Genomic DNA, 17,903 nt, shown 5'->3' with positions numbered 1-17,903 from the left:
GAAGTAGTTCTCGCGCTGTCCGTGATTTGAGAGACAGGGCGTCGTGTGACGTCTTGTTGATGTTGTTGCCGTAGAGGAAGATGGCGGCTCGCTGGAGTAGTGAGAATGTGGTGGTGGAATTGCGAGATGCGCAGGTACTTGAGTAAAACAGGGTTTAATTCAGAGTTGGGTGACATGTAGCTAGCTAATGCGCAATGTGTTGCCAAAGAGATGTATAGCTTTCCCCTTCTGTCTGTGGTGTTGACATGCTGTTCCTAGTGAAACAGGTGGGAGCTTGTATCCTTCGGAGTAGTCAGAGAGTATCTGAAAGTGTCACAGTTAAATGATGTCACACTCAGTCGCAGGATTGTTGAATTTTTGTTACAACAGGTCTAATGCACCAGGTCACACATCCAGTGTTTAGACATTGTTTTGTTACAACAGGTCTAATGCACCAGGTCACACATCCAGTGTTTAGACATTGTTTTGTTACAACAGGTCTAATGCACCAGGTCACACATCCAGTGTTTAGACATTGTTTTGTTACAACAGGTCCAATGCAACAGGTCACACATCCAGTGTTTAGACATTGTTTTGTTTCAACAGGTCACACATCCAGTGTTTAGACATTGTTTTGTTTCAACAGGTCTAATGCACCAGGTCACACATCCAGTGTTTAGACATTGTTTTGTTACAACAGGTCCAATGCAACAGGTCACACATCCAGTGTACAGACATTGTCCCGTGCACAAGATGTCGCAGCAACATTTAGCATGGAAAAACAAAAACTAACCAAACATGCTGCACTGCTGACTCAGATGCTGCTGGCTGAATGGTTTTAAACGGTCCCTCTGCATCATGATGCTCACATGCTCTTCATTGACTAGTAAACTCACCACACATGTCACAGAATAATAATAGTAGTCATGTTTAGTCACAGGTCCAGGAATGGCTGAAGAATTGTTTACCTGGAGCTAACTCTGCAGATAGCACTGCTGGGGGTTTTGAAAAGTCATAGTCAATTGCATAATAATATTTTTTAGAAAAAAATGTTTGACTTTAATTTACAATCTGTGGAAACTATAAGAATAGAAAGTTTCAGAACTTTTGTGAAGCATCACAGCAGATTGAAAAAATATATGTCAATTATATTGTAGCCTCCATCAATGTATCTGCAGTATTACAGCTGATCTGCCCCCTAACAACGTAAATAATAATAATAATAACAATAATAACATGCTGTTATCTTTCCAGGCCACTGCCATGTCCGTGGACTGCCTGGGTCAACATGCTGTCCTGTCAGGGTGTGTACCAGTCCTTTACCACCCATTACAGCACCTTCACCAGACAGTGAAAACACTCCTCCTCACATTGCCTTGGGGATGTTAGAAATCCCTTACCACCTGAGGCTGTTGATTCACTGTAGCTCTGCCTCAGTCAACGTAGCTCTGCCCCAGTCAACGTAGCTCTGCCCCAGTCAACGTAGCTCTGCCCCAGTCAACGTAGCTCTGCCCCAGTCAACATAGCTCTGCCCCAGTCAACGTAGCTCTGCCCCAGTCAACATAGCTCTGCCCCAGTCAACGTAGCTCTGCCCCAGTCAACATAGCTCTTCCCCAGTCAACGTAGCTCTTCCCCAGTCAACATAGCTCTGCCTCAGTCAACGTAGCTCTGCCTCAGTCAACATCACTGTAGCTCTTCCCCAGTCAACGTAGCTCTGCCTCAGTCACTGTAGCTCTGCCTCAGTCAACATCACCGTAGCTCTGCCTTAGTCACTATAGCTCTGCCTCAGTCGACGTCACTGTAGCTCATCCTCAGTCAACATCACTATAGCTCTGCCTCAGTCAACATCACTATAGCTCTGCCTCAGTCAACATCACTGTAGCTCTGCCTCAGTCAACATCACTGTAGCTCTGCCTCAGTCAACATCACTATAGCTCTTCCTCAGTCAACATCACTATAGCTCTGCCTCAGTCAACATCACTATAGCTCTGCCTCAGTCAACATCACTGTAGCTCTGCCTCAGTCACTGTAGCTCTGCCCCAGTCAACGTTGCTCTGCCTCAGTCAACGTAGCTCTGCCCCATTCACTGTAGCTCTGCCTCAGTCAACATCACTGTAGCTCTGCCTCAGTCACTGTAGCCCTTCCCAGTCAACGTAGCTCTGCCTCAGTCAATGTCACTGTAGCTCTGCCTCAGTCACCGTAGCTCTGCCTCAGTCACCGTAGCTCTGCCTCAGTCAACGTCACTGTAGCTCTGCCCCAGTCACTGTAGCTCTGCCCCAGTCACTGTAGCTCTGCCCCAGTCACCGTAGCTCTTCCTCAGTCACCGTAGCTCTTCCTCAGTCACTGTAGCTCTGCCCCAGTCACCGTAGCTCTTCCTCAGTCACCGTAGCTCTTCCTCAGTCACCGTAGCTCTTCCTCAGTCACCATAGCTCTGCCTCAGTCGACCTCACCGTAGCTCTGCCTCAGTCACTGTAGCTCTGCCTCAGTCAACGTAGCTCTGCCTCAGTCAACGTAGCTCTGCCTCTGTCACCGTAGCTCTGCCTCAGTCAACCTCACCGTAGCTCTGCCTCAGTCACCGTAGCTCTGCCTCAAGTCAACGTCACCGCAGCTCTGTCTCAGTCACTGTAGCTCTGCCTCAGTCAATATTACTGTAGCTCTGCCTCAGTCACCGTAGCTCTGCCTCAGTCACCGCAGCTCTGTCTCAGTCACTGTAGCTCTGCCTCAGTCAATATTACTGTAGCTCTGTCTCAGTCACAGTAGCTCTGCCTCAGTCACTGTAGCTCTGCCTCAGTCACTGTAGCTCTGCCTCAGTCAACGTCACTGTAGCTCTGCCTCAGTCGACGTCGCTGTAGCTCTGCCTCAGTCGACGTCCCTGTAGCTCTGCCTCAGTCACCGTAGCTCTGCCTCAGTCACTGTAGCTCTGCCTCAGTCACTGTAGCTCTGCCTCAGTCGACGTCGCTGTAGCTCTGCCTCAGTCGACGTCACCGTAGCTCTGCCTCAGTCACCGTAGCTCTGCCTCAGTCAACATCACCGTAGCGCTGCCTCAGTCAACGTCACCGTAGCTCTGCCTCAGTCAACGTCACCGTAGCTCTGCCTCAGTCAACATCACCGTAGCTCTGCCTCAGTCACCGTAGCTCTGCCTCAGTCAACATCACCGTAGCACTGCCTCAGTCAACGTCACCGTAGCTCTGCCTCAGTCAACGTCACCGTAGCTCTGCCTCAGTCAACGTCACCGTAGCTCTGCCTCAGTCAACGTCACCGTAGCTCTGCCTCAGTCACCGTAGCTCTGCCTCAGTCAACGTCACCGTAGCTCTGCCTCAGTCACCGTAGCTCTGCCTCAGTCAACATTACTATAGCTCTGCCTCAGTCAACGTCACCGTAGCTCTGCCTCAGTCACCGTAGCTCTGCCTCAGTCACCGTAGCTCTGCCTCAGTCAACATCACCGTAGCACTGCCTCAGTCAACGTCACCGTAGCTCTGCCTCAGTCAACGTCACCGTAGCTCTGCCTCAGTCAACGTCACCGTAGCTCTGCCTCAGTCAACGTCACCGTAGCTCTGCCTCAGTCAACGTCACCGTAGCTCTGCCTCAGTCAACGTCACCGTAGCTCTGCCTCAGTCACCGTAGCTCTGCCTCAGTCACTGTAGCTCTGCCTCAGTCACCGTAGCTCTGCCTCAGTCAACGTCACCGTAGCTCTGCCTCAGTCAACGTCACCGTAGCTCTGCCTCAGTCAACGTCACCGTAGCTCTGCCTCAGTCGACGTCGCCGTAGCTCTGCCTCAGTCAACATCACCGTAGCTCTGCCTCAGTCAACGTCACCGTAGCTCTGCCTCAGTCACCGTCACCGTAGCTCTGCCTCAGTCAACGTCACTGTAGCTCTGCCTCAGTCAACGTCACCGTAGCTCTGCCTCAGTCACTGTAGCTCTGCCTCAGTCACCGTAGCTCTGCCTCAGTCACTGTAGCTCTGCCTCAGTCACCGTAGCTCTGCCTCAGTCACTGTAGCTCTGCCTCAGTCACTGTAGCTCTGCCTCAGTCAACGTCACCGTAGCTCTGCCTCAGTCGACGTTGCTGTAGCTCTGCCTCAGTCGACGTTGCTGTAGCTCTGCCTCAGTCAACATCACTGTAGCTCTGCCTCAGTCAACGTCACCGTAGCTCTGCCTCAGTCACTGTAGCTCTGCCTCAGTCACTGTAGCTCTGCCTCAGTCAACGTCACCGTAGCTCTGCCTCAGTCAACGTCACCGTAGCTCTGCCTCAGTCAACGTCACCGTAGCTCTGCCTCAGTCAACGTCACCGTAGCTCTGCCACAGTCAACGTAGCTCTGTCCCAGTCAACGTCACCGTAGCTCTGCCTCAGTCAACGTCACCGTAGCTCTGCCTCAGTCAGCGTCACCGTAGCTCTGCCTCAGTCACCGTAGCTCTGCCTCAGTCAACGTCACCGTAGCTCTGCCTCAGTCACCGTAGCTCTGTCTCAGTCAACATCACCGTATCTCTGCCTCAGTCACCGTAGCTCTGCCTCAGTCAACGTCACCGTAGCTCTGCCTCAGTCAACGTCACCGTAGCTCTGCCTCAGTCAGCGTCACCGTAGCTCTGCCTCAGTCGACGTCACCGTAGCTCTGCCTCAGTCAACATCACTGTAGCTCTGCCTCAGTCAACGTCACCGTAGCTCTGCCTCAGTCACCGTAGCTCTGCCTCAGTCACTGTAGCTCTGCCTCAGTCAACATCACCGTAGCTCTGCCTCAGTCACCGTAGCTCTGCCTCAGTCACCGTAGCTCTGCCTCAGTCACCGTAGCTCTGCCTCAGTCAACGTCACCGTAGCTCTGCCTCAGTCAGCGTCACCGTAGCTCTGCCTCAGTCACCGTAGCTCTGCCTCAGTCAACGTCACCGTAGCTCTGCCTCAGTCACCGTCACCGTAGCTCTGCCTCAGTCACCGTCACCGTAGCTCTGCCTCAGTCAACATCACCGTAGCTCTGCCTCAGTCAACGTCACCGTAGCTCTGCCTCAGTCACCGTAGCTCTGCCTCAGTCAACATCACCGTAGCTCTGCCTCAGTCACCGTCACCGTAGCTCTGCCTCAGTCAACATCACCGTAGCTCTGCCTCAGTCACCGTCACCGTAGCTCTGCCTCAGTCAACATCGCCGTAGCTCTGCCTCAGTCAACGTCACTGTAGCTCTGCCTCAGTCACCGTAGCTCTGCCTCAGTCAACATCACCGTAGCTCTGCCTCAGTCAACGTCACCGTAGCTCTGCCTCAGTCACCGTAGCTCTGCCTCAGTCACCGTCACCGTAGCTCTGCCTCAGTCAACATCACCGTAGCTCTGCCTCAGTCAACGTCACTGTAGCTCTGCCTCAGTCAGCGTCTATCCGGAGAGTCGTTGACCGATGTTGGTAGTTCCACAAGTCACTGCTAGTTGTGTATTTGTGGATTAATCAGATTTAAATGGGAGGTTGACATGTCAGGTGAATAAACCTATTTTCATCCAATCGTGTGTGTGTGTGTGTGTGTGTGTGTGTGTTGTGTGTGTGTGTGTGTTTGATCTCCTCTCCTTCAGACGGCGGTTTCTGTATGTGGTGAACCTGGAGGCTCCGTCTGAAGCTCCCAGGAAGATTGGCAGACCGAGCAAATGGGACGTGGGGACGGTTCAGTGGAACCCCCACAAGGCAGAGTCCCACGTCTTCGCTGCCTCTGTGAGTACATCAACAAAAACAGCAACAATTCATCAAATTGCGTGAAAGATTATTCTGTTGATTTACATTTACTTTTTATATTTATTAATGACGCTCTTATCCAGAGAGTCGTTGAGCAGGCTCAGGTCTTATCCCGAGAGTCGTTGAGCAGGCTCAGGTCTTATCCCGAGAGTCGTTGAGCAGGCTCAGGTCTTATCCGGAGAGTCGTTGAGCAGGCTCAGGTCTTATCCGGAGAGTCGTTGAGCAGGCTCAGGTCTTATCCCAAGAGTCGTTGAGCAGGCTCAGGTCTTATCCCGAGTCGTTGAGCAGGCTCAGGTCTTATCCGGAGAGTCGTTGAGCAGGCTCAGGTCTTATCCGGAGAGTCGTTGAGCAGGCTCAGGTCTTATCCCGAGAGTCGTTGAGCAGGCTCAGGTCTTATCCCGAGAGTCGTTGAGCAGGCTCAGGTCTTATCCCGAGAGTCGTTGAGCAGGCTCAGGTCTTATCCCGAGAGTCGTTGAGCAGGCTCAGGTCTTATCCCGAGTCGTTGAGCAGGCTCAGGTCTTATCCCGAGAGTCGTTGAGCAGGCTCAGGTCTTATCCGGAGAGTCGTTGAGCAGGCTCAGGTCTTATCCCGAGAGTCGTTGAGCAGGCTCAGGTCTTATCCGGAGAGTCGTTGAGCAGGCTCAGGTCTTATCCCGAGAGTCGTTGAGCAGGCTCAGGTCTTATCCCGAGAGTCGTTGAGCAGGCTCAGGTCTTATCCCGAGAGTCGTTGAGCAGGCTCAGGTCTTATCCCGAGAGTCGTTGAGCAGGCTCAGGTCTTATCCCGAGAGTCGTTGAGCAGGCTCAGGTCTTATCCCGAGAGTCGTTGAGCAGGCTCAGGTCTTATCCCGAGAGTCGTTGAGCAGGCTCAGGTCTTATCCCGAGAGTCGTTGAGCAGGCTCAGGTCTTATCCGGAGAGTCGTTGAGCAGGCTCAGGTCTTATCCCGAGAGTCGTTGAGCAGGCTCAGGTCTTATCCGGAGAGTCGTTGAGCAGGCTCAGGTCTTATCCGGAGAGTCGTTGAGCAGGCTCAGGTCTTATCCCGAGAGTCGTTGAGCAGGCTCAGGTCTTATCCCGAGAGTCGTTGAGCAGGCTCAGGTCTTATCCGGAGAGTCGTTGAGCAGGCTCAGGTCTTATCCCGAGAGTCGTTGAGCAGGCTCAGGTCTTATCCCGAGAGTCGTTGAGCAGGCTCAGGTCTTATCCGGAGAGTCGTTGAGCAGGCTCAGGTCTTATCCGGAGAGTCGTTGAGCAGGCTCAGGTCTTATCCGGAGAGTCGTTGAGCAGGCTCAGGTCTTATCCCGAGAGTCGTTGAGCAGGCTCAGGTCTTATCCGAGAGTCGTTGAGCAGGCTCAGGTCTTATCCAGAGAGTCGTTGAGCAGGCTCAGGTCTTATCCCGAGAGTCGTTGAGCAGGCTCAGCTCTTATCCCGAGAGTCGTTGAGCAGGCTCAGGTCTTATCCCGAGAGTCGTTGAGCAGGCTCAGGTCTTATCCCGAGAGTCGTTGAGCAGGCTCAGGTCTTATCCCGAGAGTCGTTGAGCAGGCTCAGGTCTTATCCGGAGAGTCGTTGAGCAGGCTCAGGTCTTATCCGGAGAGTCGTTGAGCAGGCTCAGGTCTTATCCCGAGAGTCGTTGAGCAGGCTCAGGTCTTATCCCGAGAGGCGTTGAGCAGGCTCAGCTCTTATCCCGAGAGTCGTTGAGCAGGCTCAGGTCTTATCCGGAGAGTCGTTGAGCAGGCTCAGGTCTTATCCCGAGAGTCGTTGAGCAGGCTCAGGTCTTATCCGGAGAGTCGTTGAGCAGGCTCAGGTCTTATCCGGAGAGTCGTTGAGCAGGCTCAGGTCTTATCCCGAGAGTCGTTGAGCAGGCTCAGGTCTTATCCCGAGAGTCGTTGAGCAGGCTCAGGTCTTATCCAGAGAGTCGTTGAGCAGGCTCAGGTCTTATCCCGAGAGTCGTTGAGCAGGCTCAGGTCTTATCCCGAGAGTCGTTGAGCAGGCTCAGGTCTTATCCCGAGAGTCGTTGAGCAGGCTCAGGTCTTATCCGGAGAGTCGGTTTCTGATTGGATCCAGATCTTTGTTCAGGTCAAACTGCATCCTGTGAGAGTACATCCTGGTACTGGACAGACCCAGTGTCTGTGACCTGTGAGAGTACATCCTGGTACTGGACAGACCCAGTGTCTGCTCTGTGACCTGTGAGAGTACATCCTGGTACTGGACAGACCCAGTGTCTGCTCTGTGACCTGTGAGAGTACATCCTGGTACTGGACAGACCCAGTGTCTGCTCTGTGACCTGTGAGAGTACATCCTGGTACTGGACAGACCCAGTGTCTGTGACCTGTCTGACGAGGGGTTTATTTTACAGAGTAACCAGCGAGTTGACCTGTACACGTGGCGTGATGGCTGTGGGGAGGTCCACGCGTCCCTGCAGGGACACACACGAGTCATCAGGTAACACAGAGGAGACGCTCTGCGGCCGCGTCCCAGATGGCTCCCTGTTCCCTATGGGTCAGAAGTAGTGCCCTATACAGGGGATATGGAGCGATGTGGGACGCAGCCTGATCTGTCTGGGTATGTACCGGGGGTCGATGTTGCCAGGTCACTGACTGTGGTTTTATCCCACAGTGACTTGGACTGGTCCTGGTTTGACCCGGAGTATCTGGTCACCAGCTCTGTAGACACCTACATCTGTATCTGGGACACCAGGTAGGATATCCCTCTATACTGTCAACACTACTCTCTGGACCAGGTAGGATATCCCTCTATACTGTCAACACTACTCTCTGTACCAGGTAGGATATCCCTCTATACTGTCAACACTACTCTCTGTACCAGGTAGGATATCCCTCTATACTGTCAACACTACTCTCTGGACCAGGTAGGATATCCCTCTATACTGTCAACACTACTCTCTGTACCAGGTAGGATATCCCTCTATACTGTCAACACTACTCTCTGTACCAGGTAGGATATCCCCTCTATACTGTCAACACTACTCTCTGTACCAGGTAGTATATCCCCTCTATACTGTCAACACTACTCTCTGTACCAGGTAGGATATCCCACTATACTGTCAACACTACTCTCTGTACCAGGTAGGATATCCCTCTATACTGTCAACACTACTCTCTGTACCAGGTAGGATATCCCACTATACTGTCAACACTACTCTCTGGACCAGGTAGGATATCCCTCTATACTGTCAACACTACTCTCTGTGCCAGGTAGGATATCCCTCTATACTGTCAACACTACTCTCTGGACCAGGTAGGATATCCCTCTATACTGTCAACACTACTCTCTGTGCCAGGTAGGATATCCCTCTATACTGTCAACACTACTCTCTGGACCAGGTAGGATATCCCTCTATACTGTCAACACTACTCTCTGTACCAGGTAGGATATCCCTCTATACTGTCAACACTACTCTCTGTACCAGGTAGGATATCCCCTCTATACTGTCAACACTACTCTCTGTACCAGGTAGGATATCCCTCTATACTGTCAACACTACTCTCTGTACCAGGTAGGATATCCCTCTATACTGTCAACACTACTCTCTGTACCAGGTAGGATATCCCTCTATACTGTCAACACTACTCTCTGTACCAGGTAGGGTTTACCCACTATACTGTCAACACTACTCTCTGTACCAGGTAGGATATCCCTCTATACTGTCAACACTACTATCTGTACCAGGTAGGATATCCCACTATACTGTCAACACTACTCTCTGTACCAGGTAGGATATCCCTCTATACTGTCAACACTACTCTCTGGACCAGGTAGGATATCCCCTCTATACTGTCAACACTACTCTCTGTACCAGGTAGGATATCCCTCTATACTGTCAACACTACTCTCTGTACCAGGTAGGGTATCCCTCTATACTGTCAACACTACTCTCTGTACCAGGTAGGATATCCCTCTATACTGTCAACACTACTCTCTGGACCAGGTAGGATATCCCTCTATACTGTCAACACTACTCTCTGTACCAGGTAGGATATCCCTCTATACTGTCAACACTACTCTCTGTACCAGGTAGGATAGCCCTCTATACTGTCAACACTACTCTCTGTACCAGGTAGGATATCCCTCTATACTGTCAACACTACTCTCTGTACCAGGTAGGATATCCCTCTATACTGTCAACACTACTCTCTGTACCAGGTAGGATATCCCTCTATACTGTCAACACTACTCTCTGTACCAGGTAGGATATCCCTCTATACTGTCAACACTACTCTCTGTACCAGGTAGGATATCCCTCTATACTGTCAACACTACTCTATGTGCCAGGTAGGATATCCCCTCTATACTGTCAACACTACTCTCTGTACCAGGTAGGATATCCCTCTATACTGTCAACACTACTCTCTGGACCAGGTAGGATATCCCTCTATACTGTCAACACTACTCTCTGTACCAGGTAGGATATCCCTCTATACTGTCAACACTACTCTCTGTACCAGGTAGGATATCCCTCTATACTGTCAACACTACTCTCTGGACCAGGTAGGATATCCCTCTATACTGTCAACACTACTCTCTGTACCAGGTAGGATATCCCTCTATACTGTCAACACTACTCTCTGTACCAGGTAGGATATCCCTCTATACTGTCAACACTACTCTCTGTACCAGGTAGGATATCCCTCTATACTGTCAACACTACTCTATGTGCCAGGTAGGATATCCCCTCTATACTGTCAACACTACTCTCTGTACCAGGTAGGATATCCCTCTATACTGTCAACACTACTCTCTGGACCAGGTAGGATATCCCTCTATACTGTCAACACTACTCTCTGTACCAGGTAGGATATCCCTCTATACTGTCAACACTACTCTCTGTACCAGGTAGGATATCCCTCTATACTGTCAACACTACTCTCTGGACCAGGTAGGATATCCCTCTATACTGTCAACACTACTCTCTGTACCAGGTAGGATATCCCTCTATACTGTCAACACTACTCTCTGTACCAGGTAGGATATCCCTCTATACTGTCAACACTACTCTCTGGACCAGGTAGGATATCCCACTATACTGTCAACACTACTCTCTGTGCCAGGTAGGATATCAGGATATCCCTCTATACTGTCAACACTACTCTCTGTGCCAGGTAGGATATCCCACTATACTGTCTCTATCTATCCTATCTATCTTTCAATCCTATCTATCTATCTATGTATCTTATCTATCTTTCTCTCTTCTCTTCCCATGTTGAATCATGTAGATGATGCTTTTAGTTCAGGACTTAATGTATGTCTGGGAAACCAGCCCTGAGATGAACTGATTGATGTTCTGCCTTAACTGTAAATCTGTCTGATCTCAGAGACACGAGGAAACCGACTGTGGCGTTGTCTGCAGTGGGTGAGTAGGCACTTCCATCTTCAATAATCACAGTTTTACCTCTCTAGGTCATCTGTCTTGGATTCACTGTCCCCCCCCCCCGTGTGTATCTCTCTCCTCTCTCCTCTCTCTCCCCTCTCCCATCTCCCCCTCTCCCCCCCCAGCGGGGGCGTCCCAGGTCAAGTGGAACAAGCGTAATCAGTACCTTCTAGCTTCCAGTCATGATGGAGATGTTCGCATCTGGGACAAGAGGGTCAGTACTGCATTATTACCACATTATAACCTGTGTAGGGTCAGTACCACATTATAACCTGTGTAGGGTCAGTACTACATTATAACCTGTCAGTACCACATTATAACCTGTGTAGGGTCAGTACCACATTATAACCTGTGTAGGGTCAGTACTACATTATAACCTGTGTAGGGTCAGTACTACATTATAACCTGTCAGTACTACATTATAACCTGTGTAGGGTCAGTACTACATTATAACCTGTGTAGGGTCAGTACTACATTATAACCTGTGTAGGGTCAGTACCACATTATAACCTGTCAGTACTACATTATAACCTGTGTAGGGTCAGTACTACATTATAACCTGTCAGTACTACATTATAACCTGTGTAGGGTCAGTACCACATTATAACCTGTCAGTACTACATTATAACCTGTGTAGGGTCAGTACCACATTATAACCTGTCAGTACTACATTATAACCTGTGTAGGGTCAGTACTACATTATAACCTGTCAGTACTACATTATAACCTGTGTAGGGTCAGTACTACATTATAACCTGTCAGTACTACATTATAACCTGTGTAGGGTCAGTACCACATTATAACCTGTCAGTACTACATTATAACCTGTGTAGGGTCAGTACCACATTATAACCTGTCAGTACTACATTATAACCTGTGTAGGGTCAGTACTACATTATAACCTGTGTAGGGTCAGTACTACATTATAACCTGTGTAGGGTCAGTACTACATTATAACCTGTGTAGGGTCAGTACTACATTATAACCTGTGTAGGGTCAGTACCACATTATAACCTGTGTAGGGTCAGTACTACATTATAACCTGTCAGTACTACATTATAACCTGTGTAGGGTCAGTACTACATTATAACCTGTGTAGGGTCAGTACTACATTATAACCTGTGTAGGGTCAGTACCACATTATAACCTGTGTAGGGTCAGTACTACATTATAACCTGTGTAGGGTCAGTACTACATTATAACCTGTGTAGGGTCAGTACTACATTATAACCTGTGTAGGGTCAGTACTACATTATAACCTGTCAGTACTACATTATAACCTGTGTAGGGTCAGTGCTACATTATAACCTGTGTAGGGTCAGTACTACATTATAACCTGTGTAGGGTCAGTACTACATTATAACCTGTGTAGGGTCAGTACTACATTATAACCTGTGTAGGGTCAGTACTACATTATAACCTGTCAGTACCACATTATAACCTGTGTAGGGTCAGTACCACATTATAACCTGTGTAGGATCAGTACTACATTATAACCTGTCAGTACTACATTATAACCTGTGTAGGGTCAGTACCACATTATAACCTGTGTAGGGTCAGTACTACATTATAACCTGTCAGTACTACATTATAACCTGTCAGTACTACATTATAACCTGTGTAGGGTCAGTACTACATTATAACCTGTGTAGGGTCAGTACCACATTATAATCTGTCAGTACTACATTATAACCTGTCAGTACTACATTATAACCTGTGTAGGGTCAGTACTACATTATAACCTGTGTAGGGTCAGTACTACATTATAACCTGTCAGTACTACATTATAACCTGTGTAGGGTCAGTACTACATTATAACCTGTGTAGGGTCAGTACTACATTATAACCTGTCAGTACTACATTATAACCTGTGTAGGGTCAGTACCACATTATAACCTGTGTAGGGTCAGTACTACATTATAACCTGTCAGTACTACATTATAACCTGTGTAGGGTCAGTACTACATTATAACCTGTGTAGGGTCAGTACTACATTATAACCTGTCAGTACCACATTATAACCTGTGTAGGGTCAGTACCACATTATAACCTGTGTAGGGTCAGTACTACATTATAACCTGTGTAGGGTCAGTACCACATTATAACCTGTGTAGGGTCAGTACTACATTATAACCTGTGTAGGGTCAGTACTACATTATAACCTGTCAGTACTACATTATAACCTGTCAGTACTACATTATAACCTGTGTAGGGTCAGTACTACATTATAACCTGTGTAGGGTCAGTACTACATTATAACCTGTCAGTACTACATTATAACCTGTGTAGGGTCAGTACTACATTATAACCTGTGTAGGGTCAGTACTACATTATAACCTGTGTAGGGTCAGTACTACATTATAACCTGTGTAGGGTCAGTACCACATTATAACCTGTGTAGGGTCAGTACTACATTATAACCTGTCAGTACTACATTATAACCTGTGTAGGGTCAGTACTACATTATAACCTGTGTAGGGTCAGTACCACATTATAACCTGTGTAGGGTCAGTACTACATTATAACCTGTGTAGGGTCAGTACTACATTATAACCTGTGTAGGGTCAGTACTACATTATAACCTGTCAGTACTACATTATAACCTGTGTAGGGTCAGTACTACATTATAACCTGTGTAGGGTCAGTACTACATTATAACCTGTCAGTACTACATTATAACCTGTCAGTACTACATTATAGCCTGTGTAGGGTCAGTACCACATTATAACCTGTGTAGGGTCAGTACTACATTATAACCTGTCAGTACTACATTATAACCTGTGTAGGGTCAGTACCACATTATAACCTGTGTAGGGTCAGTACCACATTATAACCTGTCAGTACTACATTATAACCTGTGTAGGATCAGTACTACATTATAACCTGTGTAGGGTCAGTACTATATTATAACCTGTGTAGGGTCAGTACTACATTATAACCTGTGTAGGGTCAGTACCACATTATAACCTGTCAGTACTACATTATAACCTGTGTAGGGTCAGTACTACATTATAACCTGTGTAGGGTCAGTACTACATTATAACCTGTGTAGGGTCAGTACTACATTATAACCTGTGTAGGGTCAGTACTACATTATAACCTGTGTAGGGTCAGTACCACATTATAACCTGTGTAGGGTCAGTACTACATTATAACCTGTCAGTACTACATTATAACCTGTGTAGGGTCAGTACTACATTATAACCTGTGTAGGGTCAGTACCACATTATAACCTGTGTAGGGTCAGTACCACATTATAACCTGTGTAGGGTCAGTACTACATTATAACCTGTGTAGGGTCAGTACTACATTATAACCTGTCAGTACTACATTATAACCTGTCAGTACTACATTATAACCTGTGTAGGGTCAGTACTACATTATAACCTGTGTAGGGTCAGTACTACATTATAACCTGTCAGTACTACATTATAACCTGTGTAGGGTCAGTACTACATTATAACCTGTGTAGGGTCAGTACTACATTATAACCTGTGTAGGGTCAGTACTACATTATAACCTGTGTAGGGTCAGTACCACATTATAACCTGTGTAGGGTCAGTACTACATTATAACCTGTCAGTACTACATTATAACCTGTGTAGGGTCAGTACTACATTATAACCTGTGTAGGGTCAGTACCACATTATAACCTGTGTAGGGTCAGTACCACATTATAACCTGTGTAGGGTCAGTACTACATTATAACCTGTGTAGGGTCAGTACTACATTATAACCTGTGTAGGGTCAGTACTACATTATAACCTGTCAGTACTACATTATAACCTGTGTAGGGTCAGTACTACATTATAACCTGTGTAGGGTCAGTACTACATTATAACCTGTCAGTACTACATTATAGCCTGTGTAGGGTCAGTACCACATTATAACCTGTGTAGGGTCAGTACTACATTATAACCTGTCAGTACTACATTATAACCTGTGTAGGGTCAGTACCACATTATAACCTGTGTAGGGTCAGTACCACATTATAACCTGTCAGTACTACATTATAACCTGTGTAGGATCAGTACTACATTATAACCTGTGTAGGGTCAGTACTACATTATAACCTGTGTAGGGTCAGTACTACATTATAACCTGTGTAGGGTCAGTACCACATTATAACCTGTCAGTACTACATTATAACCTGTGTAGGGTCAGTACTACATTATAACCTGTGTAGGGTCAGTACTACATTATAACCTGTGTAGGGTCAGTACTACATTATAACCTGTGTAGGGTCAGTACTACATTATAACCTGTGTAGGGTCAGTACCACATTATAACCTGTGTAGGGTCAGTACTACATTATAACCTGTCAGTACTACATTATAACCTGTGTAGGGTCAGTACTACATTATAACCTGTGTAGGGTCAGTACCACATTATAACCTGTGTAGGGTCAGTACTACATTATAACCTGTCAGTACTACATTATAACCTGTGTAGGGTCAGTACTACATTATAACCTGTGTAGGGTCAGTACTACATTATAACCTGTCAGTACTACATTATAACCTGTGTAGGGTCAGTACTACATTATAACCTGTGTAGGGTCAGTACTACATTATAACCTGTGTAGGGTCAGTACTACATTATAACCTGTCAGTACTACATTATAACCTGTGTAGGGTCAGTACTACATTATAACCTGTGTAGGGTCAGTACTACATTATAACCTGTGTAGGGTCAGTACTACATTATAACCTGTGTAGGGTCAGTACTACATTATAACCTGTGTAGGGTCAGTACTACATTATAACCTGTGTAGGGTCAGTACTACATTATAACCTGTCAGTACTACATTATAACCTGTGTAGGGTCAGTACTACATTATAACCTGTGTAGGGTCAGTACCACATTATAACCTGTCAGTACTACATTATAACCTGTGTAGGGTCAGTACTACATTATAACCTGTGTAGGGTCAGTACCACATTATAACCTGTGTAGGGTCAGTACTACATTATAACCTGTCAGTACTACATTATAACCTGTGTAGGGTCAGTACTACATTATAACCTGTCAGTACTACATTATAACCTGTCAGTACTACATTATAACCTGTCAGTACTACATTATAACCTGTGTAGGGTCAGTACTACATTATAACCTGTCAGTACTACATTATAACCTGTGTAGGGTCAGTACCACATTATAACCTGTCAGTACTACATTATAACCTGTGTAGGGTCAGTACTACATTATAACCTGTGTAGGGTCAGTACTACATTATAACCTGTTAGTACTACATTATAACCTGTGTAGGGTCAGTACTACATTATAACCTGTCAGTACTACATTATAACCTGTGTAGGGTCAGTACTACATTATAACCTGTGTAGGGTCAGTACTACATTATAACCTGTGTAGGGTCAGTACCACATTATAACCTGTGTAGGGTCAGTACTACATTATAACCTGTCAGTACTACATTATAACCTGTGTAGGGTCAGTACCACATTATAACCTGTGTAGGGTCAGTACTACATTATAACCTGTGTAGGGTCAGTACTACATTATAACCTGTGTAGGGTCAGTACCACATTATAACCTGTGTAGGGTCAGTACTACATTATAACCTGTCAGTACTACATTATAACCTGTGTAGGGTCAGTACCACATTATAACCTGTGTAGGGTCAGTACTACATTATAACCTGTGTAGGGTCAGTACTACATTATAACCTGTGTAGGGTCAGTACTACATTATAACCTGTGTAGGGTCAGTACTACATTATAACCTGTGTTGGGTCAGTACTACATTATAACCTGTGTAGGGTCAGTACCACATTATAACCTGTCAGTACTACATTATAACCTGTGTAGGGTCAGTACTACATTATAACCTGTGTAGGGTCAGTACTACATTATAACCTGTCAGTACTACATTATAACCTGTGTAGGGTCAGTACCACATTATAACCTGTGTAGGGTCAGTACTACATTATAACCTGTGTAGGGTCAGTACTACATTATAACCTGTCAGTACTACATTATAACCTGTGTAGGGTCAGTACTACATTATAACCTGTGTAGGGTCAGTACTACATTATAACCTGTGTAGGGTCAGTACTACATTATAACCTGTGTAGGGTCAGTACTACATTATAACCTGTGTAGGGTCAATATAATAAATAATAAATAATATATCCCATTTAGCAGACGCTTTTGTCCAAAGCGACTTACAAGTCGGCTGGGGCCACTACTTTTGCATATGGGTGGCCCCAGTGGGAATCGAACCCACGACGCTTGGCGTTGCAAGCGCCATGCTCTACCGACTGAGCCACACAGGACCCCCACAGTACTACATTATAACCTGTGTAGGGTCAGTACCACATTATAACCTGTGTAGGGTCAGTACCACATTATAACCTGTGTAGGGTCAGTACCACATTATAACCTGTGTAGGGTCAGTACTACATTATAACCTGTCAGTACTACATTATAACCTGTGTAGGGTCAGTACCACATTATAACCTGTGTAGGGTCAGTACTACATTATAACCTGTGTAGGGTCAGTACTACATTATAACCTGTCAGTACTACATTATAACCTGTGTAGGGTCAGTACTACATTATAACCTGTGTAGGGTCAGTACTACATTATAACCTGTGTAGGGTCAGTACTACATTATAACCTGTGTAGGGTCAGTACTACATTATAACCTGTGTAGGATCAGTACTACATTATAACCTGTCAGTACTACATTATAACCTGTGTAGGGTCAGTACTACATTATAACCTGTGTAGGGTCAGTACTACATTATAACCTGTCAGTACTACATTATAACCTGTGTAGGATCAGTACTACATTATAACCTGTGTAGGGTCAGTACTAC

General features: G+C 46.7%; 1 protein-coding gene across 1 annotated transcript; it reads left to right on the top strand.

Moving 5' to 3' along the window:
• Positions 1-34: 34 nt before the first annotated feature.
• Positions 35-11,329, top strand: LOC135552327 (GATOR2 complex protein WDR59-like). Its single transcript, XM_064983890.1, has 7 exons — positions 35-134; positions 1,234-1,283; positions 5,522-5,657; positions 8,026-8,111; positions 8,286-8,366; positions 11,003-11,040; positions 11,184-11,329. The coding sequence occupies exons 1-7, from the start codon at positions 81-83 to the stop codon at positions 11,327-11,329; spliced, it is 591 nt and encodes a 196-aa protein (XP_064839962.1). The 5' UTR covers positions 35-80.
• The last annotated feature ends 6,574 nt before the right edge of the window (positions 11,330-17,903 follow it).

The sequence above is a fragment of the Oncorhynchus masou genome, chromosome 2 (assembly GCF_036934945.1).
Source record: "Oncorhynchus masou masou isolate Uvic2021 chromosome 2, UVic_Omas_1.1, whole genome shotgun sequence".
NCBI lineage: Eukaryota > Metazoa > Chordata > Actinopteri > Salmoniformes > Salmonidae > Oncorhynchus > Oncorhynchus masou.
The sequence above is the reverse complement of the archived record's forward strand: the minus strand, read 5'-3'. Positions and strand labels throughout refer to the sequence as shown.